Below are 27,097 nucleotides of genomic sequence, written 5' to 3' on the forward strand. Positions count from 1 at the left end.
AACCACCTGTGAAAGCACAAACCATGTGACTTCTGATGCATCTTGTAATTCTGATCCAGAGTGAAAGTGTAAGGCTTATCCCTGGCATTGTCAGAGTGGGACCTGCAAGCCTGGCTCTAGTGACTAATAGAGCATCTACAATCCTACACTGCCTCTGCATTCCATAAAGAACAATGGGCTATTTAGACTGCCTTCAATAGATCACGAAGTAAACAGACAGTTAGAGGGCAGGGGTGCTCTGAGGCAGAGAACTCCTTCAGTTTTCATGCCTTCAAGAAGTTTAAGTCTTGTGAGAGTTACTGAAATCGAAGACACAGGAGAAGCTATATTCAAAATATCAATGACTGTCTTTCCTTTCTGGACTGCATGACCTTCAGCACTGGACTGCAGTAGACACGGCTCTACACAGCCTGTGTTTGTCCAAAAGGATAGTCCAAAGAAGAAAAGCTGACCATGAAAAATGAACAGGGCAGGGAGTGTTTCCCTGCAAAATAGCATGTAGAACAATATGGACTACAAAAAGACAAAAGAAAATGTATCCCAGGGGCAGAACAAAGAGGGGAAGAAAACCCTGGAACTCATTCTTACCCAAGCCTATTATTCAGGAAAGGAGGGCCCATACTCACTTGGTTGTCCTGCTCCTGTTGGCTGAGAAACCCAAGACAAAGATCTGCCAAGAAGCAATGAGGTGGTAAGAGCAGGAGGGTGTAATGAAGGGAGGAAGTAGTGGAGAGATTTGATGTCCTGACAGTGATAGTGTCTCAGGGAAATGAGCTTGCAGCCAGGAGTCCGGCTGGAGAGCAGCATTCTAGCCTACCCCACCATCACTGATGCTGCTGTGGTCTCTGGCTATGGCAGCAGGAGAGAGGTGTTTAAAGATTATGATATTACTAGGGAAGAGGTTAGAAGGTGCATGTGTTTCTAGAGCACATGGACTAAAGCTGGGGAGATTAGCATGGTTCCCACAAAGGGACACTATGCAGATTCGTGAAGCATCCCCTGCTTTTGTTTGAATGAGAATGGCCTCCATAGACTCATACATCTGAATGATTGATCCCAGTCGGTGAAACTGTTTGGGAAGGATTAGGAAGAGTGAGTGCCCTTGTTGGTGGAGATGTGTCACTGGGGGGGTGGGCTCTGAGGTTACAAAAGCCCCCTCCAGGCCCAGTGTCTTTCTCTCTGACTGCTGCCTGTGGATCAGTATGTAAAGCTTCTGCTCCATCACCATGCGTTCAGCTTCCCATCATGATGATCACAGACTAAGCACCTAAACCTGTTAGGAAGCTCCCAGCTCCATGCTTTATTTTACGAGTTGCCTTAGTCATGGTGTCTCCTCACAGAGCTAGAACAATAATAAAACATCAGAGAAGATGAAAAATTCCACAGACAGGCAGCAATGACACTCATACAGCAGTTTGACTACACCTATTGTTACAGAACAATTTAATTAGAAGGATTACAATGTAATCTGAGTATATTTTATCAGAGTAAAAGAATTTTTTTCTAAAAGAAAAAAGAGAAATTACAAAGTTTTGTACTGCTGCTGAAGCGTACAGAGAGAAAGTGCAGGTTCTGGAGTCATTGTGAAGGGACAGCCCACAGCATTTGGTCACTAATTAAATGGAAAAGTTGAGAAAAATGGAGAAAATTACAAAGAAGACATTTCTGAGCAGTGACGGTCGCCCTAAGAAGCAGCTTGCCTGGAACAGTAAATGACAAAGAAACATATGCCGTGGTTCCATTTGTCTAGCTGACTATTGGGGACAGCCTGGCTTTATGCTCCTCTGATTGCCTATAAGTAGAAGAGGTGTCACCTAGACCCAAGTCTTTAGCTTATATGACCTTTCTGAACTTTTCCATCATGCTTATGGCTCATTGTTAGTAACCTTTGAATTAGCAATGAGTTAAATACTGGGATCATTGCCAGATAGCATTAATGTCTTCTGGTCGCGACCTCACCTCGTGCTGTGGTTTAACACACACCCCTTCTCTTTGGGCTCATGTGGTTTCCTTCTCTTTGGGGAAGTTGTGGAACCTCTGGCAGATGAAATGCATCTGCACGAAGCAGGTCTTGGAGGGGATGGAGTGGGGGTTCTTAAGGATAGAGCCCAACTGTACTTCCTGTCCCATCTCTAAACTGAGCAAGCAGCCTCTCGTGACTGCTGACAGAGTCACAGAGTTGTGGGCTATTCTGGTCTCCATGCCCTCTCCTTAAACCGAAAGCCCAAATCTACCCTTCTTCCCTGAGGCTGCTAAGAGGCAGCTAGAAAAGTTACTAAGACACTTTGTGTTGCCTTCTCCTGGGAACTGAGTTCTGATCTAGCAAATGTTTCATTTAGAACAAAGAAAAGCCTCACTGCTAACCTTCTCTCATCTTTTCCCTTAATGGGGCCATAGAGTACCGGAAAATCCCTAGACAGTAGAACGAGAAGGAAGAGAATGTGGCACCAAGACCTGGGGTCCCTGGGGCACTAAGAGGAGCAAGAATGAAAAAAGCATTAAGAAACAAAGTTTTAACATCATCATTAATTAAGTTATAGTCTAAAGCCCATTAGAATCCATTAGTGCTTTGTCAGCTACTACAAATTGGAACTCTGATATTTTTTTAACTACCAATTCTCAAGAGGAAAGATTATGCAGTTTAAAAATAAAGCAGTGTTTTCCCAAAGTTTTTAGTTGACGTGTCCAGTAAACTTTTGTGTCAAATGGTGTTAAGAAGAGTTGAAATTCTTGTATTTATCAAAGGAGATGTGAAATACAAAATTTGCTGATGTGTGTATGTTACTGACATTCTGCTGGCAGAGACCTCATCACTGGAGAAGTGGGGGTGTGATGGAATGTGGAAAACTTGGGACTCGGGCAAGAAGAAGGGAAATTGCACTCTTAAGTCCACTGATATTCAAGCCCTATGCATGCTCAGCTCTTTAAATATAATCACATTTGACACTAAATTTCAAGAGGTGTGCGCTACAGACTCTCAACTCAGGCTTTGAGTGTTGCTTATCAATTACTGTATAACAAGTTATCACAAGTTTAGCACACTGAAGCAGTATATATCTCCAGCATGTAGTGTCTCTGTTGGGGCCTGGACAAGACTAACTGGATCTGTAATCGGTAAGTGATCATCAAGTGGCTTAGAAGGTGTGGAAGGTCACCAGAGGCACAACTCAGAAAGGGTCCTTCCAAGCTCTCTCATATTTTTGCAGAATTAATTTCACTTGGATTTCAGGATTAAAGGCAGCCTTGCCTTGAGAAATATGCAGTTAGACGATTGTTCCATTCTGTGTAACCCCAGGGGCTGCAAGAATTTAGCTGAGGCAAGTAACAGGTCCCTGTTAAACCCAAGGAGTCAAGATCACACTATGGCAAGAATACAATGGAGGGACACAGAGGCTGCCCTATCATGAGGGGGGTATGCTGCAATATTTCTGTAATCCCAGCATTAATGGAGTATTCAGAAGGACCATGTGCTTCAAACCAGGCTGGGCTACATAATGGACATTTTTCTAACATTTGCAAGGTCCCCCTATAATTCCAGCCTTGGAACTCCAAGGCCTACAGGGGTATCTCAAAAGCAAGCTGACCAGAGAAACAAACCGTGTCTTAATCTGGGATTTAGAAACCCAACTTCATTGAAAAAGTAGAAGAGAAATAAGGTGGACAACTGCTGATGTCAACCACAGGTCGCTGATGTCAACCACAGGTCGCTGATGTCAACCACAGGTCTCCATGCACCACCTCCCGCCACACACAGTCCCTTGAAAGTGTCAAAGTGACTAAACTTCAATAACATATGCATTGACGTGTACATAGTCCTAGGTCTTTCTACCTCCAAAGGTTATAGTGTTCAAATTATAATCCATGCTGCACTGTTGAATATCTAAATTATTTATCTCCTCTATGTCTCCATCTCTTCATTTCAGACACTAGCAGCTCCATCCAACTGACTCTTATAGTCCTTCAGAACAGCAAGCGTAGCTGGCAGGAATGGTTGAGAACCCTCCAGGGTACCTTGCCCAAGGGGAAATGGGAGCGGTAGCCCCTCTGGATCCTCACACGAGGAACTGACCAGCCATGTTAATGTTCCCTGTGGTTCGTTCTGCAGTGTCATCTATGGCCTTGTGATCCGAACTATTTGGATTAAAAGCAAAGCCCATGAGACGGTGATTTCCAACTGCTTGGGTAAGGCTCTGACTCTCTCAACCCTCTTGTGGAACTTCTCCTCTAGCGGAATGAGCTGTGGCAGCCTGGATCCACAAACGTGCTTGGTTCCAGCAGGATCCAACAATGGAGACCCCAAAATCTGCTCAGAGGGCTCTGTATTCCAGTCAGCCTCCCTGAAAACTCCTGGAGAAGGCTGGAGAGATGTGGTTCAGGATGTAGGGGCACTTGTTGCCAAGTCTGAGGACATGAGTTTAACACCCAGAATTGACATGGTAGAAAGAGAGAACAGACTCCAGAAAGTTGTCTGCAGAACCCCATACAAATAAGCAATTAATTAATTAATTAATTAAAATGTAAAAAAATATACATGGGAGAAGGAAGAGGGCACTTGGAACTTACCAGTCATACAAGCAAAGTCCCTTGAAGCAACTTTAGAGGCAGTATGGGGAGTCACCCTAAATGTATGCCAGGCACAAAGAACCTTGAGAGCACAACATGTCTATCAAACCTGAAGATGGGCTTCTCTGTTTGGCTTGGATTTAGAAATGGGTAAATCTACCATCTGATCCAAGGATGATCTTAGCCCTGACATCAGGCGCAGCTCAGTCCACATGCCTTCCCTGATATTCTAGCCCAAACAAGACTGGCACAAGACAGCCCTTCCCCAAATTCCATTTCACTGAACTTAGTTGCAGGGCACCTCTAAAAATACTATGTGGCTAGGATACACCGGAAAAGACCCAAAAAACAGATGAGCCAGAAAGTAGACAGGTTTCCAGCCTTGCTATAATGTGGCAGCTATATAGAATGAAACTACTCTGTTTAGTCCTACATTCCTCTCATCCCTTACATGAACACAAGCACATACCCCACAGGCCCACATGCACAAAACATCTACAAATGTTCATACACTTAGACTTCTATATACAATAAAACACACACACATACACACAACACAGCACAACACACACCATCTGAACTCAGATAGCAACCACTAAGTACTATGCAAAACTTTGGAAGAAGTTGGCTTCTGCCGGATCTATCACTGCAAGCCATACCACCTTACAAAATCATGTGACTTCTTTGGGCTCCAGTGAGGTAAATGAGTATCTGCATTAGATTTTTTTTTCTAATCTTTGTTTGGACTTGAGCTCCCTAACTCTGCACCAGCCATAGATGGAGCTTGGTTTAACACGGTGGAAATTTCTTAGCTCATGTGATATGAGATAGACAAGAGGATCCACAAGGTTTATTGGATGTGAGCATTTGTGTCTCTTTCCCTAGAGAATTCAGAGAGGTATGCAAATCTTGGCATCTCCATCTTAATGCAGGTGTGTTCTGCTGTGTTCTCCTGCTTGGTAGAAGGAGTATAGGACAGTGGACACAAATCTTAGATCCTATGTCCCAGTGACACAGACGGGACAGAGGGAGAGACAGAACATCTACTTTAGGCCACTGGGATCCTTCTTTTTGTTACATCTCTAATCCCTGCCCAGCATTCAAGGTGGTATTATGCAGATACAGAAGGGTTCAACAGTGAGGCGAATTGCAGTTTCCATATGTGGCACATGGTGACATGACCAGGACTCAAGTGCATGTCACTGATTAGAACACCCATGCTTTTCCCTTTAAGCCAGTCCGTCTCCCACAAGGAAAGAAATTAAAGGAAGAGAAGTGATAAATGGCTTTTTAACGAGCCCAAATTTACCCCCTCCCGAGCGTTTTTATTAAAAATCCAAACTCTAGATCTTCGTCCAGCATACCGCCCACAGCACTCCCAAGGAGAAGCCTCCCTCCCATCTCTAAAGCTTTGTTCTCTGTTTGAAGGTGAGGGTCTGGTTTGATTGAGGTAGCTAGGATCCCAGATTTTAATCCTCTATCCTGTGATTTCTAACCATTACAGAAGGTTGGTGTGTTTGTCCCTGCCTGTCCCTCTGAGCTCTTACCCTCCTGTTCTTACCCCCAATAACTCTTCTGTTGCCTACACTCCTCACCGAATAATCTATGGTGAAGCTTACCTCATTTTCCTTGAGTTCACCAATCAGAAAAAGGAGCAAGCCACACATAGGCAGAGATCTGAGGTGATCTTCAGCAGGCCTCCCCATCACTGTCGGCTAGCTCCTTTCTCTCCATAGGGCCCCTTATGTCTCCCTATTTTAGTGACGATATTTGGCTTCCCCAACCTTCAGAACCGAGTCAGTACAAAGCCATTAAGAGATGTATGTCCACTATTATGCACAACATTGCCTTGCTCTAAATTAGAGGAGGTTACTGTCAGTTTTCACTACTTAATATAATTTTAAATCTCTATTACACCTGTGTTCAGCTTGTCAACATACGTGATCTCCTTCCAGAATGAGACTAGCTACAATCTCCAGAGTTTATCCTGTCTGAATTTTATTCAACAATGGACTTTCCTTGACGTTCCATGTGTCAGAAGAGCCAAGCCGCTCAGGAGCTGGCGGGTAATGGGGTCTCCAGCAGTGTTGGCATGCCAGGGTTATTGCTCATCAACAAGGTACATTGGCTAAGATTAGTGTGAACAGAAGCTCACTTTGTAAACACTGTCTGCCAAGCCCAAGTCATCCTTAGTGTGGAGTCTTTCTTCTTGCTGACAAGTATGTTTGCTTTTTTCCACCCAGGGGCTGACTCGAAGGAAACAGTTTCATAAATGACCCAAAGGCTTTCCCACAGACAGATGTTGTGGACCACAAACATAAGCTCTCACACAATCATATGTGTTTGAAATTTGGGACAAACTGTACCTTATGGTGAGGGCATTTACTGCACGAGGATGGGAGATTGGGGAGGAAAAGCCATGAAACTGACAAGGTGTAACATTTCTGGAAAGAACTGGGTCTCCCCATCATGGCTTTGTGGGTGTGATGTAATCAATACTGTGTCAAATGGCAGGTTTCAAACTCTATGAGGCAGAATGAGGTAAAGGGAAAAAACCCTTTAGATTAGGAACTAGGTTGAAGTTCTGCTTCGTAGCCAGACAGCTTTATGATGAGCCCATGAAGTGCTCTCAGCACCAGCTGAGGACACAACACCTTTCGACCTATTTCTAGAAAAACACATGAGGGAAAACATCAAGGTATGAGCAGATGACCATTGTGGTATTTCATAGCTAGCACAATGCCATGTCATTAATATGCTGGCTTGTCCAAGCTAATCAGCAAACTAATACAATTCCCATCAAAGGAGAATTAAAACATTTTATTGAGTCTGGGAGATGTTTGTAAGACAGAAATGTTCAGGAACCAAGAAAATCCAAATTATTCCTGAAAAAAATAGAAAAAAAATAGGAATGCTTTTCTGTGCCAAATATAAGTTTATTTTAAAGTCAAAGCTGTGAGGAGAATGTCATTGACATAAAATAGATAACAGTAGAAAATAATATGGCCCCAAATAGATCTATACATACATAGTTCTTGACGTATGTCAGACGTTCATGGGGAAATAAATTAAAACTTTACCTCAATCTACAGACAAACATAACTGCAGGGAAATTAGAATCTTAGACGTAAAAATATTTTTTTTTTAATTTTTAAACAAAAGTTAGGTAATATCTTTGTGATGCTGGAAAAGAAGATGTTTCAGACAAGATGCATGCTAAAGAGAGAGAGTGCACTAGCTTGACTGCGTCCGCACTGTGAAAGCCAGTGTGCACACTCCACGAGCGGCCTAGAAAAAGATGAGTTGAGAATGCATGGGGAACCCCTACAGAGCCATTTTAAAGGGGATTTTAAAGACAATCACACGTAAAAAAAAACTCAGCAAAGCACAAACAGGCATTCATCAGAAAGGAAAACCAAACTCAGAGCTCCATCAATAACTAGGGAAGTGTGCATTTAATTCTCAAGTAGATACAACTGTCCACCCACAGAACTGGTTTAGAAAATGATCTGGTAAATCTAAGGGCTGGCATGCACACGAATTTAATGCTTTTTGGATTGCTCGGCAGTAACACTCCTCATGCCTGCCTCAGACTGCTGGTCTGTTTGCTTCTCGTCTGCCTCACAGGCTGGCAGCCACAGCCAAATCCTCAGATCTAAACCTTGCTCCTCTTCCGTTTTCTGTCCCCATCTCTTCACTCAGTGGATCCATCGTGAGGCCTCTGAAAGCAACAAGGGGGAAGCCAAGTCCTTGGTCTGATCTTTGCCTCAAGGTTAAATCTTAAAGGGGAATTTTTTTTGTTCCAATTTCTCTGTGTTAATGGCTTCATTTGGGAACTGGGCTGTTCTTGTCCGGATCTGCACATTTAGAAAAGGCTGGTTCAAGGTCACTTTGTATTTTCACTTCCCAAGAGGCCACATGAGAAATCCATCCAGCACAGAGCAGAAGCAGTTGTTGTTCACAGTTCCACATGATGAGAAATGTGGAGACTTTCTCTATCTCCTTTATTGTCCTTGTTAAGTCAAGCAACTCCAATCGAAGCTCATTTCTTTTTCTCTGGTTCCTTCCTAAACACGGCTGGTACCAAATCAATACAATAACAATCAAGCTAATCCCCTGCTAGCACTCAGTTTCCCACTCTCACCCCCTGTGCTCTGATGGAGTAGGTACACAGATCCTCTTGCCAGGCTCAGCATGTGGCTCATCCAGCAAACAGATCATAGTATCAGCTTCCTGTCACTGGCTGATCAGTGTCTTGTGTTTCTTTTTTTCTTTTTTCTTTTCTTCTTCTTCTTCTTCTTCTTCTTCTTCTTCTTCTTCTTCTTCTTCTTCTTCTTCTTCTTCTTCTTCTTCTTCTTCTTCCTCTTCCTCTTCCTCTTCCTCTTCCTCTTCCTCTTCCTCTTCCTCTTCTTCTTCCTTTGGTTTTTCGAGACAGAGTTTCTCTGTAGGGGCCTGTCCTGGAACTAGCTATTGTAGAACAGGCTGGCCTGGAACTCACAGAGATCTGCACGCCTCTGCATCCCGAGTGCTGGGATTAAAGGCATGCACCACCACTGCCAGGATGTGTTTTGTGTTTCTATGAAGGCAACATTACATATGCAGTACAATGTCTGCTAGGGGAAGGGAAACTCTAGCATCTATCTAAACTCTGAAACATGAGTACCCTTAACAAAACAGCATTTTAAAACATTTGTTTCTTTTTATTTTATGTGTTTGAGTGTTTCCCCACATGTGCGTATGTGTGCTAGGAGTATGCTTTGTACCCAGAAGGGCCAGAAGAGGGCATGGATCCCTTGGAACTAGAGATCTTTGCCTAAAGGGAAGGGCAGAGTACAAAAACAAATAACCTGTGAGTTTGTTGACACTCCCTCAGACTCTGGTGTTACCTCCTGTTAACAATGAGGTAAAAAACAAAAACAACAAACAAAAAACAAAACAAAACAAATGAGAAAAAGCCACAGATAAGCAAGCTAATAGGGTGAGTAGGCAGAGTCCAAGACGAGAAAGGGACAGAAGTTCTCCCAGAGCTTTAAGGTCAAAAGGCTATGTAAGTTTGGGGTCAGCTGGAACGTTCTGGCATAATCACACTCCTTACTGTGGTCACTGGGGTGGGAGGGAGCTGGGTGTGATCCTCAAGATGCCCAAAGTCCTGGAAGATTCCTCAGCTCTATTCAGACCCTTGCAACAGCAGAGCGCAGAAAGTGAAGCCGTTTTTCTGTGAGCCCGTAGCAGAAGATTGAGAGCAGGCAGCCCCAGGACGGGCAGTGATGTTGATCAGTCTGCGATGGACGGGCTGAATGAGATCAAGAGTCTTAAAGCAGAGAGCCGGAAAGGGTGGCTGCACATGGGCCCAAGCATCTTCAGAGAGCGTCCAAGATGGTTCTAAAGAGGCTGCAGCTGTTGCGCAGATGCTGCCCAAGCCGGAGCCTCTCCATGGGAGTGTATCAGTAGAGAACTGGGGGCTGGGGTATAGTGAGGGCTTCCCAGAGCAGCAACAACAATACAGACCTGGGCAAGCCAAAGTTGCAACCAGGGAATATGGTGGCCAGGGAAGATCTGGGCATATTCTGAGATAGACCCTTGTGTTTGCCAGAAAAACTAGCCCCAGAAGGACCCTGGAAAGGAGATGGCCCATCCCATAGTTAAGCAAAGCAGGTCACGGAGACAAAAGCCTTTAGCTGAGGGCTCCAGGGGCATCTGGGTTATATTTGTGGATGAAAATTTCTTGTTGATCAAAATTAATTATAAGCTTTAAAATCTTCAAAATATTCATTTAAAAAAAATCAACCTGAAGTACACAAAATTTCAGCACATGAAACTTGTCTTAAAATATTTCTAAAATAGACTTCCTTGTCTCAAACAAACCATCTGCCCACATCCCAGGTCCTGGCAGGGGAGGGAAGCCTCCCTATGCAACAGGAAGGAAATTCACCTCCATTCAAAGTTCCAGAGGGTGGTGTTTCAGTGGTATAGTGGACAGAATTCCAGATGACCAGGCCCCAGATCTAAGAGCTAGGATCACATAGCAAATGGGATTCTGAGCCAGCGAGATGGCTCAGTGGGTAAAGGTGCCTTCTTCTCAAGCTTGAGTCAATCTTTAAGTTCACGTACAGATGGAAGGAGAAATCCAACCCCACATGTCCCCTGACTCCGTACATCACAGCATGCACATTCTGTTCTCCACAGCAATAATTATATAATTAGTGGCTGGGGAGATGGCTCGGCTGTTAAAAGAACTAGCGCTCTTCCAGAGGTTCTGAGTTCGATTCCCAGCAATCACATGGTGCCTCACAACTATCTGTAATTGGATCTGATGCCCTCTTCTGACAGGCAGGTGTCCATGTAGACAGAGTACTCATGCATTAAATAATAAATGAATAAATAAAACTTCAAAGAAAAAGTAGAAAAATTATATAATTACATAAACAAGCAAAAAAAAGAAATAATGAGAACCTGGTAACTCTGAAAGCAGCGCGAGTCCTTGGGAAGGTTAAAATCTGGAGCTGACCCAATGAAAGCCAAACCTCTGGTGTGACCCCACTACGCTTGCACCCTGGAACTAAAGCAGGGTTAGCAAGCATGCTTCTTCCAGCTTCGGCTCTAATGAGCCCGCTGCCTCCCAGCTGTACAAGCCATTGAGCCAGTGACAGCTGAATTTCCCTGCTTTCAGTCCAGCTCAGTGCCGAGTCCTGAGTAGAAATAATCCTTTTATCTCCCAATAAAGAGGAATTACCTGTATCCTGTAACTCAGCTCTCTTTGAAGAGCTGTCTGTGAAGCAGGAGGCTTTGCCTTTGCTGGAGTGGTCACATTAAAGATGGTTTTCACTGATTTCATTGGGAGATCCAGAGGGCAGGGAGTTGATGATATTGTCATCCAGTCGCCCTGTGGAACGTGTTGAGATTTTCCATTTTAAAAGATTTCAGAGCACAAATGTCATTCTCAAAAACTTTCCTGAAAGACAAATTAAGTTTTCAAAGCCACACTGCTTAGGGACCAGCTGTTACCTTGAGCCGGCATGTGGGGACACTTCGAAAGACATAATTTGATCTGCTACCATCTTTCCCTGCCCCCGTGGAGATAATCTCACCCTGATAATTTCCTGCTGTCTATGGCAACACCGTTGTATAATAGACTATCTAGGGTAGTAAGACTGTCAGTTTTCTTCTATAAAGACAGCTCCCATTTGTCCCAAAACACTGTTAAAATGTAATTCAAGCCAAGTGACAAAGTGACTGGTATACCAGCAGAGAGCTTGACACCTGGAATACAGTTTTATTTTCCAAATTAGGAAACCAAGACTGGGAACTTTAGACAACTCTCCCACGTTTTCCCGATGTTTATTCCCTGAGTGTGTGTAAGGGTTTCATGTCCTATGAGATGGGAAGTTCTGAGAGCAATAAATCCTTCCGGCAAGGGGTCCCATGGCCAACCTTCCATCTCTCGATCTCCTTCTCTTCACTCATTTCACCGGATCTATTGCACTTTCTGCGCATCTCAGTCAACCATAGTTTAATAACTATGTAATAACTCGATTGTAAGAAGTAGGTGTTGATTTATTCAGCACACATTTTGACCCTTTACTACATGGACTTGAACTATAACAAAGTCTACTCCACACATTCTCACAGTCGTCCCATGACTATCTCACCCTCAGATGGCAGTCCTGTATGACTAAAGTTTATGTGCAGGTTCAGACGTGGCACTCTCTTGTGCCTTGGGCTTTACAGAGAGCAGAGTTTCAGTGAACTGGTCTGCAGACGCCATTCTAGGGGTTACTGCAGTGACTTCATGGGTGACTCAGCACAGCTCAAGCCTGAGAGCAGTTCTCAAGGAGTAGGCTCTACCCCTTGCAGCTCTGTGCTCTAATTCCAGCTTTGGCTGTTTCAGTAGCCTGACCTTATCTTCTAAGAGAGTGTGGGCACCTTGTGCCATTTGCATTAGATTGCAAACTGAATAGGTCCTAGCAGCCATCCCTGAGCCATCCTAGTCTAAGATTGCCCCAGAGGAGCAGAACATAAGCAGGGCTGAAAGTCTAAACTTCCTTGTCCTTTTAACATTTTGTCCATTTACAACCCTTTCTGTCTACAGATGGCAAGCTGTGCAGCAGCTACAACCGAGGGCTCATCTCAAGAGCAAAAATCAAGGCCATCAAGTATAGCATCGTCATTATCCTCGGTAAGCAATAACCCTCCTTGTGTTACTGGTACAGGAGAATTGTCTGTATTCTGTCAATCATGTTTTAAATAAATGCTTATTGGCCAGGCAAGAAGTATAGGTGGGTAAACCAGACAGGAAGTACAAATGATGCAATGAGAACAGGAGAATTCTGGGAAGGAGGAAGTTGATTACTCCCACACTCCTACCCAGATCACCGAAGCAATAGGATGTGATCTGCCCCACTGAAAAAGGTACTGAGCCACATGGCTAACATAGATCAGAATAATGGGTTAATATAAGCTACAAGAGCTAATAAATAGCCTGACCTAATGGGCCAATCAGCTTTATAACTTATAGAGATCTCTGTGTGATTTTCTTTGGGGCTTGCTGGCTGTGGGGAACTGGGCAGGGCAGAAACCCCAATAAGCAGGCCACACTCATGTTACATGTTACACATCTGAATATCATTCTGAAAGCAAACTGGTGATAGCCAGGCCATGCAAGGGAGGAATATGGTACAAACACTTCTACCTTTCATTAGAATGAAAGGTGTAGGATTCCCCAGTGTGTCTGGTTGCTTCAAGAGCCAATAACTGGCTCCTAATCTCTCTCTCTGTGAACATAGTTGTCCACCAAAATCATGGGCTGAATCACTCTGAGATGATCTGATTAGAACTGAGCTTCTAAACAAATCACCCTTGACTCAGTGGCTTCATTTAAGACATTGTCTCCCCTATGAAATAGTGGATGTGTATTCTTTTTCTTCTGAATAGTCAGTTTCAGAGTTAATAATACTTCCCTTATGGCCAAAGCTTGTATTCCTCACACTTCTTGTCTTCTGCTCTTTTCTTTCTGCACTTAGAATCTATAAAAATTAGTTTGCACTGCTGTCTCTCAAAAATGGTAACAGAGATGCATGGCTCACTTGCTCTTATTTTGTTCCCCAACAATGACACCTCCTCAGGCTTCCCTGATGAGTATTTTTAAATAACTCTCCTCTCACTTCATCCCAACTTGATGATTTGTCCCTGTTTTCTAACTGTATCTAGCATGAGACACATTCATAAATATAGTTTTATTAATACATATCTTAATATAGGATATATATATATATATACATTAAGTATATCTTTCCTGACACAATTATAAATCCATAAGGGCAATGACTTGCCCTTGAGTTAATCATGCTATCTGTAAAGTTAAGTTACACATACACCACTTGTGTAATGAACAAATGGTTGCAGATATAGAAGGGCAGGAATTTGTGCTGTTTCCTTCTTGTTTAGCTGATATGCCTCATCTCTGCTTCTTTAGAAGCACTTAGGAATCCTCAGAAAGGCCTTAGCTGTGTGTCAAATCATAAGAATAGCTCTTTCTCCCTTTCTAAAATACAAAATGCCGAACAGCCTGCATTCAGCATGGCTGAGCCATCAGAGTAAAGGCACACAACACACGCCAGCTGAGCTGCAGAGGCATTCATGGCTCAGTGAAGCTCTAGGAACTCTTTCAGAGGCTTCTGAAGGAGAGCAAAGATTCCTTGCCTTCACAACCAGAATCATAGATGCCCATTTTCTGGATGATGAGAGAGGAAATACATGCTTAAACGTGCTTTTCCCAAGCTGATGTATTCTTGTTCAATCAGAAATTACATTCCATATGAGGTCTGTCCAGTCTGCAGACAGCAGTGCGCACAGGCAGGCCAGCATGCTGTCATAATGAAATAGCCTATCGATAGCAAATATTTTTGTAATGCTCTTCTACCATCATAAAATGATAAGTATCAATATTAACAACTATTACAGTTTTCAAAGTCAACATACTACTCCAGTAATTAGCTAGAGTAAAAGTTAAATTAAAAGGCCTTATAATGGAGCAATACCAGTTTTTATATGCAACTATATGGGCACAGCTTCACTGGAAGAGTAATAAAGAATTCAAATGCCTGCACCTGTACAGCTACAAGTGACAACAAATACAGATGTTTCCATTGAGACACAAATACAAGCAGTTTCACTGCCACTACCTGATTTTCTAAGCAGGCAAAAAAATAAAAAATAAAAAACTGGTAAGGCTTCAAATTGAACAAATTCATCTTGTCCAGAAGAGTACTATATTTCTGAAAGCTTCAATATTTATTAAAATATTCAGGTGTATCTATTTTAGTTAGCTCTCCAAACTAAAGTATCTCATAAGTGCCAAGTTGACAATTCCAAACAAATATGAAACAAAATACTGACTTATGAACTTCTGGCTCCAATATGAGGAAGGACTGACAATCCTATAAAATACACATACACAGACATGCACACACACACACACACACACACACACACACAGGAGAGAGAGAGAGAGAGAGAGAGAGAGAGAGAGAGAGAGAGAGAGAGAGAGAGAGAGAGAGAAACAAATGGTGTTGCCCTTGGTGCATAAGAACCGTTCTGAGTTTGCCTGTGTTATCCAGAGAAATGGCAGATAAATAGGTGGTAGCTAGCTTTATGACAGATGATAGATAGATGATAGATAGATAGATAGATAGATAGATAGATAGATAGATAGATGATAGATAGATAGATAGATAGATAGATAGATAGATAGATAGATGATAGATAGTTAGATAGATGATAGATAGATAGATAGATAGATAGATAGATAGATAGATAGATAGATAGATAGATAGATAGATATCACTTCACTGGCTCAGGAAGGTCAAGAAATCTCAGGCTCCATGGTGGAGTGGGAAACTTCGAAAGCCACTAATGTAAATTCAAGAATTCAAGTCCGAATCTGAACCCAAATGTTCAAGAATAAAATTGACTCTTTATGTTCCTGTTTAATTCAAAGTTTGAGCTATTGTTCCAGTTTTTGGTTCTCAAAGAGAACCAAGCAGAAAGAATGAATTCCCATAGGTTCTTCTTGTTATATTTATGCCTTCAATAGATCTGATGAAGCCTCTTCATCAGCAGAAGGCAAGATCTCTCTCAGAAACAACCTCACAGACACAACTAGATTAATATTTAACCAAATGCCTGGGCACCTTGGATCCTTGTCAAGATGGCACATAAATTAACCATCACAATTGAGATTCCCACATCTCCTTTGTATCCTCCAAGGCATTGAACTCACACACAGTTGATCTAGACAAGAGTATTGGGTGAGTGCTTTTGGAAAAGGCTAACTTAGGCAACTTGAGATCATAATGATCTCATTTATGGTCCATGCTTTAAAAATAATAGCATTATTTTAACTGCTGTATGTCCTAGAACTAGAAATCAATGCGATCAGATTTCATCCTGTTCTGTCTGTTTCAGGGGATCTCTGAAGAGTCATACTCATTTTCCTTCAGCACTGTGATGGGTGGGAGGCCCTGACTGTTTCTATCAGATCCCAGACTTTCAGCAATAAGTCCACACCAGTGGAAATCAGAGCCTCCTTTCCAGATAGAGGGGATCCTGGAAATCTCAGCTCAGGAATGGTGTCTCCAGGACATGTGCATACCCATATGCATATTTAAGCAAGCATGACAGTCCTGTTCCAACACACCAAACTGTTCACAACAGCATACCCAGGCCAGTATTGCGGAGAGAGCTCTAGTGCCAAAGAACATCCCAGTTAAAATTCCAGTCAGTCATGGCCAACCAAGAGTGACGTTTCAGGTGTGGCTATGATGGTGATAACAGCTCTTTTTCCTTAGCTTTCATCTGTTGCTGGAGCCCATACTTCCTCTTTGACATGCTGGATAATTTCAACCTCCTTCCGGACACCAAGCAGCGCTTCTATGCTGCTGTGATCATCCAGAACCTGCCAGCCCTGAACAGTGCCATCAACCCGCTCATCTACTGCGTCTTCAGCAGCTCCATCTGCTTCCCCTGCAAGTAAGCTGTGTTTGCATTGGTGCCCAACACACCACCAGTTTTTACATCTAGACCTTGATTCCCATTTTCTTCCCGAAGCCCATCATCCGGCTACGGAACTCCCATTTCATAGATGAGGTGCTTAAAGGTTAGAAAGTCCCCACTAGTCTAGTGTCCTCAAATCTAGGTTCAGGATGTGGCAGTGCTACACACATGAAGGTTCTTAATTTTGATGGAAACTTACCCACAAGAACTGCCTGGGTATAAGCCTGCTGGGAATACGATATGGGACGTTTTTACTACTTCAGAGGTAAAGTTTTATAGAGTAAGGCTCACAAGATTGAGTGACATTGTTGAGGGTACTGATCATTAGCAGCAGAGCTGAAATTTGATCCCCTGACAGCTGCTGTCAGCCTGCTGGTTTTCATCTCTTCTCATTAGATAGGGAGTAAATGCAGAAACTCATAGCACAGGGAATAGTAAGGGGATGGTTTAAGGTGGTGATTTCCATCCTTCGGAATGCTGTGACTGGTTAGCACAGCTCCTCTTGTTGCGGTGCCCCCTCCCCCAACCATAAACTTCATTTGTTGCTGCTTCGTAACTGTAATCTTGCCACTGTTATGAATTGTAATGTAAATATCTGACATGAGAGTCCCAAAGTGGTCACGACCCACAGGTTGAGAACCACTGGTCTACCTCCTGCTTTTGTAAAGCCACATGTGAACTTGGGCTGTGCACATCCCTGAGCTTCCTTCCTGCATGTGACCATGGGGTAAAATCCTTTTTGGGCAATGTTGTCTCTGTCCACTGGGCTGTAAAGACAAGCAGTTACGAAGAGGCACAGTTGTTACGGCTTAACAGGTGTCTGATCTTTAATGACCTTTCCGGACTATTATCTCTTAGCGTCTACAATGCCTTGGCTATTATCCCTTAGCATCTATACTGCCTTTTCCTTGGGTTAAGTTGTTTTCCTTTCCTTATTTATTCTGACTTTCTCCAGGGAGCAGAGATCACAGGACTCCAGAATGACATACCGAGAGAGAAGCGAGAGGCAAGAGATGAAGATTCTCTCCAAACCAGAATTCATCTAAACCCTGAAGCCGTGATGCTAGGCTGAGCTCCTTCCGCCCAGCTGGATCTCCACCATCAGTTAGTGGATGTGCATGAAGCTTGAGCCACCCCTGCTCCACTCCTGTGTCACCTAGCAGATGCATGAAGCACACTTTCCAGGGAGGGCATGCCAGCGGCAATGTGCGCACTAGCCAACACGAACCTGTCACCTCTTCGTGCCAGTGAGAGAAAGCACTCTTCACCCTCCTTCCCACAGCTCTGCACCTGCGCCAGTCCTGATGCTGGGTCCTCGTGGACTGATGGCACAGACAAGCAGAAAGATGAAGAAGGGCTATCCCTGAGTTATCTTGTCACAGTTTTGAAAGTAAATACAAGACTTTACAAAGATTAGACGGCTATCTGCCAGTTTTGTTTTGAGAATTTGGTGGGTATAGATGAGAAGTTTGCCCTTGAAATACCAAGAACTTCACTTCCAGAATCTGGTACTGTACACACCCTCCATGTGTGAGGCAAAGTGTGATGGGAACAAGCTCCCAAGCCTATTGCGGTGTGGTTCCTGCAGAGGACAGTCCAGCTGCCTGCTGGACAAGGTCACCACGTAGGCACATTTTCACCTAGCAGGAAGATCACACCCTACACTGATAGTTCCTTGCCCATGAAGCCCAGAGAGAACTGAGACCTGGAACTCGCAATTCTCTAGGACTGAGTGAAGGCTCTTTCCTTTCCCGTATTCAACATTCAAGCTTCTCTGAGCTCCATTCCACACACCTCAGGGACGTTTCTGTCCATTTTGTTCTCAGAATCCTCTTCAACTGGCAGTTTAGCTCTGTGGCTTCCCCAACATGATGTTCCTGCCAGGCTCCTTACTGTCTTCATGCTGTATCGTAGACTTTTTCTATCGGGCACCTCTGCAAAGAATTGCTGGTGGGGCTTATTTTGACAGGTCTGCAATTCAGTACTTATAAGTATAATTCAAATGAAATATGACTAAATGTTTTCTAGTCAATTTTTTTCTTCAGATTTTGCCAGAAGTGGAAATGGCATCATTTGCCTGTGTGTACGTCTCCACCCCCGGCCCTGTGACGCGCCTCAGCATCCTATATTTAGCTTCTCATGCAGTCTTTGACATTGAAATATCCTTGGCAAAGTCCTCCCTTCTACAGTTGAAACCTTCCCTTGTCCTTTTGGCTGGCTGCTGGGTGGAGTCACCAGTATGTCCTGTCTGTTTTAACAGCACCCTGCTCCTCATTCTCGTATCGACTCAAAGACTGCCTGCTTAAGGTCATAGTGGCAATTTTTCCGCAGATTTCTTTTTCAGTTTCATCTGCATTAGGTAAAGCATCTCTTTAGGCAGAAATCAGACACTTTACCAACTGTCTCCCAAAAAATGATTTCCTACATTTGAGGAGACAGAATAATCTACCTTTCTGTCCGCACCACAGCTTGAAAGGCTACTTCACTCTTCCTCCAGCCAGCTAGACATGAGCAAGCGGAAGCTCTGAGCGGCTGTGAAGTACTTTCCAGCATTTCCCTTTAAATTAAGATGTGCCACAGAGAGCTGTTGCTGAAATAGCTGCCCGCGCAGGAGCCAATTAACACACAGACTCTGGCGGGTGTCCTAGCTAGCAAAACAGGAGGCCCAGGCTCCTGATAGATGCTCTCAATCTCTGTCAGGTTCTGGTCTGCAGGACGTGTCACAGGTCCACATCATCCATCAATCGATTCTTAAAGTTAAAGAGAGAGTAGGGTGAGGGCTGTGGTGCCGTCTGTGGACTGTGTCGGCAGCTGTTGTGAGCTTGCATCTCTCATCCCCAGAGGAACCCAGAGATCAGTAAGATAATGGGACAGAGTTCTGTTGGAAGCTGCCATTTATACCTGGCTTGCTTTACACTGATCTGGAGTCTCAAATCTTCACTGCCATTATCTTCCAAACTTGGGAATGGTTTCAGCATGGGAGTCGTTAGTCTCATGACCTTGATGAGTCCTCTCATGTCTCTGGCCTCACTGGTCTATCTGTAGCATGGGGCCTACGTAACACTGGAGGAGAGAATGCTGAGGTCTGGAGACTGGTGGATTAAATTAGACCGGCAGAGAGGGCTGCGAGGATTCTTCCCTTTGAAAACTAACACTTGGGTGACTCAAGGTTTAGTCATTTGCCTTTTGGAGATTTAACTCTTCTCCCTACCACATGAACTCGGGAACTAATATAACATCCCAACCAGGAAAGAGTGTAATCTTGTAAATAGAATTAGAACGTAAGCCACAATGTTGCTCTCAGTAGCCGCCGATGCTCCTTGGGACTGGAAAAGGGGACATGGTGCTGTAGAAAATGAAAGTGCTTAAGTTCCACACCAAGATGTCAAGAAATGTGTGGGTGCATTACACAGCTTCAGGGACAGGTAAAGGTGTAGGGTAATAGAGCAGCTGTGTGGAATACGTTCAGTCACATTATAGAAAACGTCTCTGCTTTACTGAACTAAATTCAATATGGTTAAAGATTCTCCTCTTTCAGGGCATATTTGCAGCGCAATTTAACTGAGGTTTGATTTCATCAAGAAACAGCTCCCACAGGCCACCCGCCCCTCCCCCACAGAACTAAGACCTTGTGAATGACATTCCACTGTGATAATTTTGAGAATAAAGCCCCTTTGAACTAGTCTGACATAATACATCTCAGGCCCGCTCCCCAGTCTCGTTCAGACAACTCTGCAGAGAAACGTTCAGAAATGGCCTTGTCTCTTCCTCCTGTATTTGTAGTGTGGGTTTAAGAGGGCTGTAGGCTTTCATATGATGAGAAAACAGAGAAATGAAAAAAAAAATTGGTCAAGAAATAAAGTGATTCTAGTCTTGTGTTTGAGTTGACATTTCAGGCAAGCCAGAGACCTGCCACTGACAGCCTGCATCTGGTTTTGTTCATTTTGTTCCAGCCATCATTTGAGTATAGCTCATTGTGTATGCAGCTCTATCAACATTGCCTCCAGCCTGGCAACCTCCATTCCCGTAAAAGGAGATGGCCCCTACCAAGCTGCCAGCCTTCTTGCTTGGAGAAATATGAAACAGCTATGCCTCGTTTAAGAATTGATTATCCACAATAGGGTTGGAACAGCTAACATTTTAAAAATGCAATTCCATCCTCACAGAATGTTTAAATGAATGGGAGTCTTCTCAGAGACTCCAAATAAAAGGTCCCAGGAGGTACCTCAAAGTTCCTAACAAATTGCATATGAACCTAAAGGAATTAAATACAATGAAAGTATTTCAAGTTCCTTGAATTACTTTAAATGAGCATAGAATGTAGATTAGGATTACACATTGATATATTGAGAATACACATAAAGCTTTCAGGATAATTGCTAAAAGAATAGAAGTGATACATAACTTCCAGGAGAAAAAAATGAGGATAATGCTTGGCATTGTGGCAGACACCTTCAAACCCAACAGGAAGATTGGGATTCAAAGCCTCCTAATCAACATAGAGATGGAGGCCATCCTGTCTGAAAGAGAGACAGCAATGGAGAGGGTGCTAAAAAAGAGAATCCCTGCACTTTTCCCTGTTCCCCACCCCACTCCACCCCAGCCCAGCCTCTCCTCAGCCTTGGGTAACCAATATTTTCTTTGTGGAAATATTCAGCAAGTCATTTGTCTTTCTGTGCCTGGCTTACTTCATTTCACTTAACTCAGTATCTCCTAGGCTTCCTATGTTTTTGCTAATGACAGAATTCCATCCTCTTTACTCTTAAGGTACAGGAAGCTATAACTTTTATCCATCTCCATGTTAATGAACACATTGTTTGATTTCACATCTTGGCTGCAATGAATACAGGAATGCAGGTTACACTTAAAAAGTATCTTAGTTAGGGTTTCTATTGCTGTGAAGAGTCACCATGACCACAACAACTCTTACAAAGGAAAACATTTAATTGGGTGGCTTACAATTCAGAAGGTCTGTTCATTATCATCATGGTGGGACATGGCAGTGTGCAGGCAGACATGGTCCTGAAGAAGCAGTTGAGAATTCTACATCTTGTCCAGGTAACAGGAAGTGGTCTGAAATGTGAGTGTGTCTTGAGCATATATGAGATTTCAAAGCCCACCTCCACAGTGACACACTTCCTCCAGCTAGGGCACACCCACTCCAACAAGTCACACTCGCTAATAGTCCCACTTCCAATAGGGGCATTTTCTTTCAAATCACCACATCAATCTTTGTAACTTAACTGATAACCAAATGTTAGTTGATTTAAAAAAAATCAAACAATAAAAAGAAGACAAGAGGAAGAGGAGTATAGGACAGCAAGGACAGATAGAAAGAACATAGAAAGATGGTGGATTTTCATCCAAATTTGACAACAACTAGAGTAAATAAAAAAATTCCTGTTGGCAGTAAAAAATTGTCCTATCAGATTTTTTAAATATGCAATTATCTGTTCTTTGTAAAATTAATAACAACAATAATAATAATAAATGCCAGCAATGTAAGGATTCAATAAATTTGAAAATAAAACAATGAGCCTGAGTAGACCATGGAAACATTAGCTACTATAAGCCACTGACATACATTAAGCAAACATCAAGGCTAACAATAGGCAGAACTAAACAGAGACACTTCATAATGATGAGTGTTTTAGTTTAATTAGATGGAAAATAATTCCAAATTTCTTTGCATTTAAAAACACAGCCTCAGGATGTATGCTTTGAAGGGATGTCAGAAATAGGAGAAAATGGAATACAAAATGTACAACTATAGTGAGAATTCGATCTCACTTAATATTTTAATAATTACAAGCAGGCAAAACTCAAGAATAGGCTGGATAAACCACCTAACCCTTCCGCTTGCCTGAGGACCATATTTCCTGGACCTACCTTCAGGCTCTCCTTTCAGCCTCTCCTTTTTGCTTAGGGAACGACAGACTCACACCACCATCATGGGTTCCATCTCTAGGCTGGAATTCTTGACACTCTCCCTCTAACCATCTAACCACTTAACCCATCTCATGTCCTGAGAGCCACTCCTCTCCAAGCAGTGATGTTAGACTCATGCCACCAACCCCACTCATCTCTTCATCTTGTTGTCCACTCACCCTCTCCAGGTCAGGATCCCAAACTCACACTGTCTACACAACCTACCCTTGCAACCTTCCTGAGTTCCACATGTCCCCTGCTTTCCTTCTAGAAAATGCCTTGAGCCTCCATCCTCTATTCACACTACCAACTTCACTACAATACTCGGTAATACCTCTGACTACCCCTCTTCAGGTTGGGATCCTAGACTCACATTGTCAACTTGTCCAGGTAACAGGAAGTTACTGGCTCCTTCTGACTGAGGAAACATCCAGAGTGCCTCCCCTGGACTCCTGAAGACTAGTTGTGAGACCCTAACTCTACAGAAGGTCTGTTCCTAGTCTTAGAAACTTCACCTAGCTGGGACTGAGTTGTGATTGCTTCCCATACCCCATTGAGATAATAATACTAATTTGCATCAAGACTAAAGTCTAAAGCCCATTCACCATATCAGCAACCTGACAACTGAGGGTAATAGGAAACATATCCAAACACCAACATAACAAAGAAGAAAAAAATTTCCATACAAATATACATTACTAAAATCCTATCTCCAGATACCTAGGTCCAATATCCAAAACCAAGCATAAATAATGAAGATAATAGGTCTGTACAAAAAGTATTTCAACAGTATTGTTTCTGGAAAAAGTAACTCAAATTGTGTATGAAGACAAAGATTTTGAAATAGGAAGAATAGTCATGGTCATGTAACTCACTGAATAATGAGTAAATGCCAGAATGAAGAGAACAAAACACAACAGTTAAATAAAATAATGAAAGCAATTCACGACACATGAATGCCGTGAAATATCCCTTTACACTGTGTGAAGATATGTCATTGTGATATATCATTGGTCATTGTGATAGGTAGGCAGGATTTGGGGAGTCAAAGAATGCTGGAAAGAAGAAGGGCAAAGTAGCCAGACAGACGTGGAACAAGTTAGATACACAAAATGGGATAGAGGTGAAAGCCACATGGTAAAATATATATTAATAAATTATGGTTACTTTTAGTTATAAGAGCTAGCTAGAAACAAGCTTAAGCTATTGGTTGAGCTTTTGTATTAGTAATATGTTTCCATGTGGTTATTTGAGATCTGGCTGGTGGGACAGAAAAAGTCCAACTTCACACAAAAAAATAGAATTTAGTAAAGAGATATAATCTCTAAATAAAAGTCAAAATGAAATAAGACTCTAAATAAAAATGTCAGGAATTCAAACAAAAAGAAATTATGAAAGTCTCACCAGTAGACTAGGTCAAATGAAAGAAAGAATATCAAGCTTGAAGGCAAAGTACATGAATTAGATACTCAATAAAAGAAAAGGTCAAAACCAAAAAAGTATATACATAAACTCTGAAACCCTATAAAATTAAAACCTATTTTTAAAAATATGTATAGAAATGTTAGTGCTCCAAAGCATAGAAAATAGTTCCTACAAAGTCACAGAAGAAAACTTCCTAAATCTAAGGTTCAACAGGCATACAGAACACCAAATAGGACCAGAGGAAAAAAACCCTACACATTGTAATAATAGTCAAAATACTAAATATACAGAAAAAAGAAAAGACATTGAAAGTTTCAAGAGATAAAGAGCAAGTCAAACATAAAGTGAAAATACCACACACCAAAATCTATGGGCACGATAAAGGTTGTCATAAGATAAAATTATATTACTGAGTGCCTACACTAAAAATCTAGAAAGATCTCAACAAACTGACCTAATGATGCACCTATATCTTAAATAAATGTCCTAATTATGCATCTGAAAGTCTTAGGGAAACAAGAATAAGCAACACCTAAGACAGAAAGAAAATAGTCAAAGTCAGAGGTAATTTTAGTTGAATTGATCAAGTCTGTCTACTCTCTTCTTATCTAGCAAGACAGTATTTGAAATTCTAGATAGAGCAATAAGACAACTAAAGGAGATCAAGGGAATCCAAATTGGAAAAGAAAAAGTTGAAGTATTGCTGTTTACAGATGATATAATAGTATACATAAGCGACTGTAAAAATTTTAACAGGGAACACCTGCAGTTAATAAATACCTTTATTGAAGTGGCTGGATACAATATTAATTAAAAACAATAGTATCTCTCTTATATACAAATGCTAAATGGGCTGAGAAAGAAATCAGGGAAACAACACCCTTCACATAGGCCACATATAATATAAAGAATCTTGGGTAATGCTAACCAAATAAGTAAAGGACATGTATAAAAAGAACTTCAATCTTTGAAGAAAAAAATGGAGATGTCAGAAGATGGAAAGATCTTCTAAAAGCAAGCCACAGATTCGACACAATTCCCATCAAAATTCTGAAACAATTCTTTACAGACCTTGAAAAAACAATACTCAACTTCATGTGGAAAAACAAATATCCAAGATAGGCTAAACAATCCAGTACAATAAAAAAAAAAATCTAGAGGTGTCAACATCCCTGATTTCAAGTGATACTCTAGAGCTATAGTAATAAAAACAACATGGTATTGCATAAAAACAGACAAATGGAAAAATGGAATTGGATCGAAGACTCACACATAAATCCACATGTGTCAGAGTTCAGCTCCAGCAGGGTTCTAGCCACAGGATGAAGGTGTGAAATACACAAAAAAATGAAGAGTCTGACCACCAGTGTCTCTCAAACAGATGTATCAAATAACTGAAGCCTTTTCTCAAACAAGTCCTAATGCATTCAAGCATGAGCAGTTGCAGGACATTTCTCTTTAATCATCTTCCAGTCATTAATGTTTACCCATTTTAGTTTCTTTTCCACCTCTCCACTCCACTGATGTCATTGACATTTACCCCATATTGTTATCATTAATTTTAATATTTCAAGCCAAATGATTATATCTAGCCAGGCCCGTCTATTCATATTGTGTCCTAGTCAGCAGCAAACATACGTTTACCAAAAAAAGAGATTCAAGCCTTGTGATTAGTTCTTAACAACGTGATACGTTTGCATTTGTGTAATCAGCTGGGTGTATGGCGTCACACCTAGCATATTATTTTCAGTGTAAGTCAATTTCTAAATAATCTGTGTATCACATTTATGTGGACAACAGATATAATCCTATTCTTTATATATTCTCAAAATGGTAATGATTATCTACCTCTTCAACCATTTCGAACAAGTTTCTCTTGCTCCTGGCTGTTTTTATGCATACTTTTTACGTCAAATGAAACTGGGACTTTTAACTGAAAGACTATCTAGCCAATCACGTCCTGGAACCAAAGAGATGTCTGACCTTTATATCCTTTATCTATTCCTTATATGTCCCTATAACTTCTTTTTTTTCACATGGTTTATTTTTTTATATTTAAAAATTTCCATCTCCTGCCCTCCTTCTCCCCCCTCCCTCCCTTTCTCCTCCCCCCTCCCTCCCCTCCTCCTCCCCTTTTCCTCCTCTCCTTCTCCCCCTTCCCTCCCCTCCTCTCCACCCATACCTCCCCTCCTTCCCTCTCAAGGCCAAGGAGCCATCAGGGTTCCCTACTCTATGCTAAGACCAAGGTCCTCCCATCTCCCCCCAGGTTCAAGAAGGTGATCGACCCAGCTGAGAAGGCTCCCACAGAGCCCGTCCATGCAGAAGAATCAGAGCCCAGCGCCAATGTCCTTTGCCTCTCAGTCAGCCCCCGCTGTTGGCCACATTCAGAGAGACGGGTTTGGTCGCATGATCCATCAGTCCCATTCCAACTGGAGTTGGTGATCTCCCATTAGTTCTGTCCCACCGTCTCCATGAGTGAACGCACCACTCACGTTCCTGACTTTCTCCCTCATGTTCTCGCTCCCTCTGCTCCTCATCAGGACCCCGGGAGCTCAGTCCAGTGCTCCAATGTGGGGCTCAGTCACCCTCCCCATCTGTCGCCTGATGGAGGTTCCCTCACGGTCCTGACTTTCTTTCTCATGTTCTCTCTCCTTCTGCTCCTCATCAGGACCTTGGGAGCTCAGTCCAGTGCTCCAATGTGGGGCTCTGTCATTTTCTTCATCTATCGTCAGGTGGAGGTTCTATGGTGATATGCAAGAAATTCATCAGTATGGCTATAGGAACTGGCCTTTTCAGGCTCCCTCTCCTCAGCTACCCAAGGAATTAACTGGGGGCATCTCCCTGGAAACCTGGGAACCCCTCTAAGGTCAAGTCTCTTGACAACCCTCAGGTGGCTCCTTAAATTAAGATGTATGCTTCCCTGCTCCCATATCCACCCTTCCTGTATCCCAAGCATCCCATTCCTCCGAGCTCCCCCCATTCTCCCCTTCATACTTTTCTCTCCCCATCTTCCCTGGGCCCAGTCTCGCCCAACCCTCAAGTTCCCAATTTTGCCTGGCGATCGTGTCTACTTCCAATATCCAGGAGGATTACTATATCTTTTTTTGGGAGTTCACCTTCTTATTATCTT

The 27,097-nt window shown here is 42.5% G+C and overlaps 1 protein-coding gene across 3 annotated transcripts in view; it reads left to right on the top strand.

The window, feature by feature from the left end:
- Npsr1 (neuropeptide S receptor 1) overlaps positions 1-17,660 on the top strand; it is a 194,776-nt gene extending 177,116 nt beyond the window's left edge. For 2 of the 3 annotated variants that reach the window (XM_038323901.1, XM_038323903.1), the window contains 4 exons: positions 4,106-4,182; positions 12,653-12,739; positions 16,410-16,590; positions 17,570-17,660. In XM_038323901.1, coding sequence (XP_038179829.1) covers positions 4,106-4,182; positions 12,653-12,739; positions 16,410-16,590; positions 17,570-17,660 — 436 coding nt within the window. Of the gene's footprint in view, positions 1-4,105; positions 4,183-12,652; positions 12,740-16,409; positions 16,595-17,569 lie in introns of those variants that run through there. The other variant, XM_038323902.1, reaches the window with a different exon arrangement.
- Positions 17,661-27,097: the final 9,437 nt, after the last annotated feature.

This window comes from Arvicola amphibius, chromosome 3, assembly GCF_903992535.2.
Source record: "Arvicola amphibius chromosome 3, mArvAmp1.2, whole genome shotgun sequence".
Classification (NCBI taxonomy): domain Eukaryota; kingdom Metazoa; phylum Chordata; class Mammalia; order Rodentia; family Cricetidae; genus Arvicola; species Arvicola amphibius.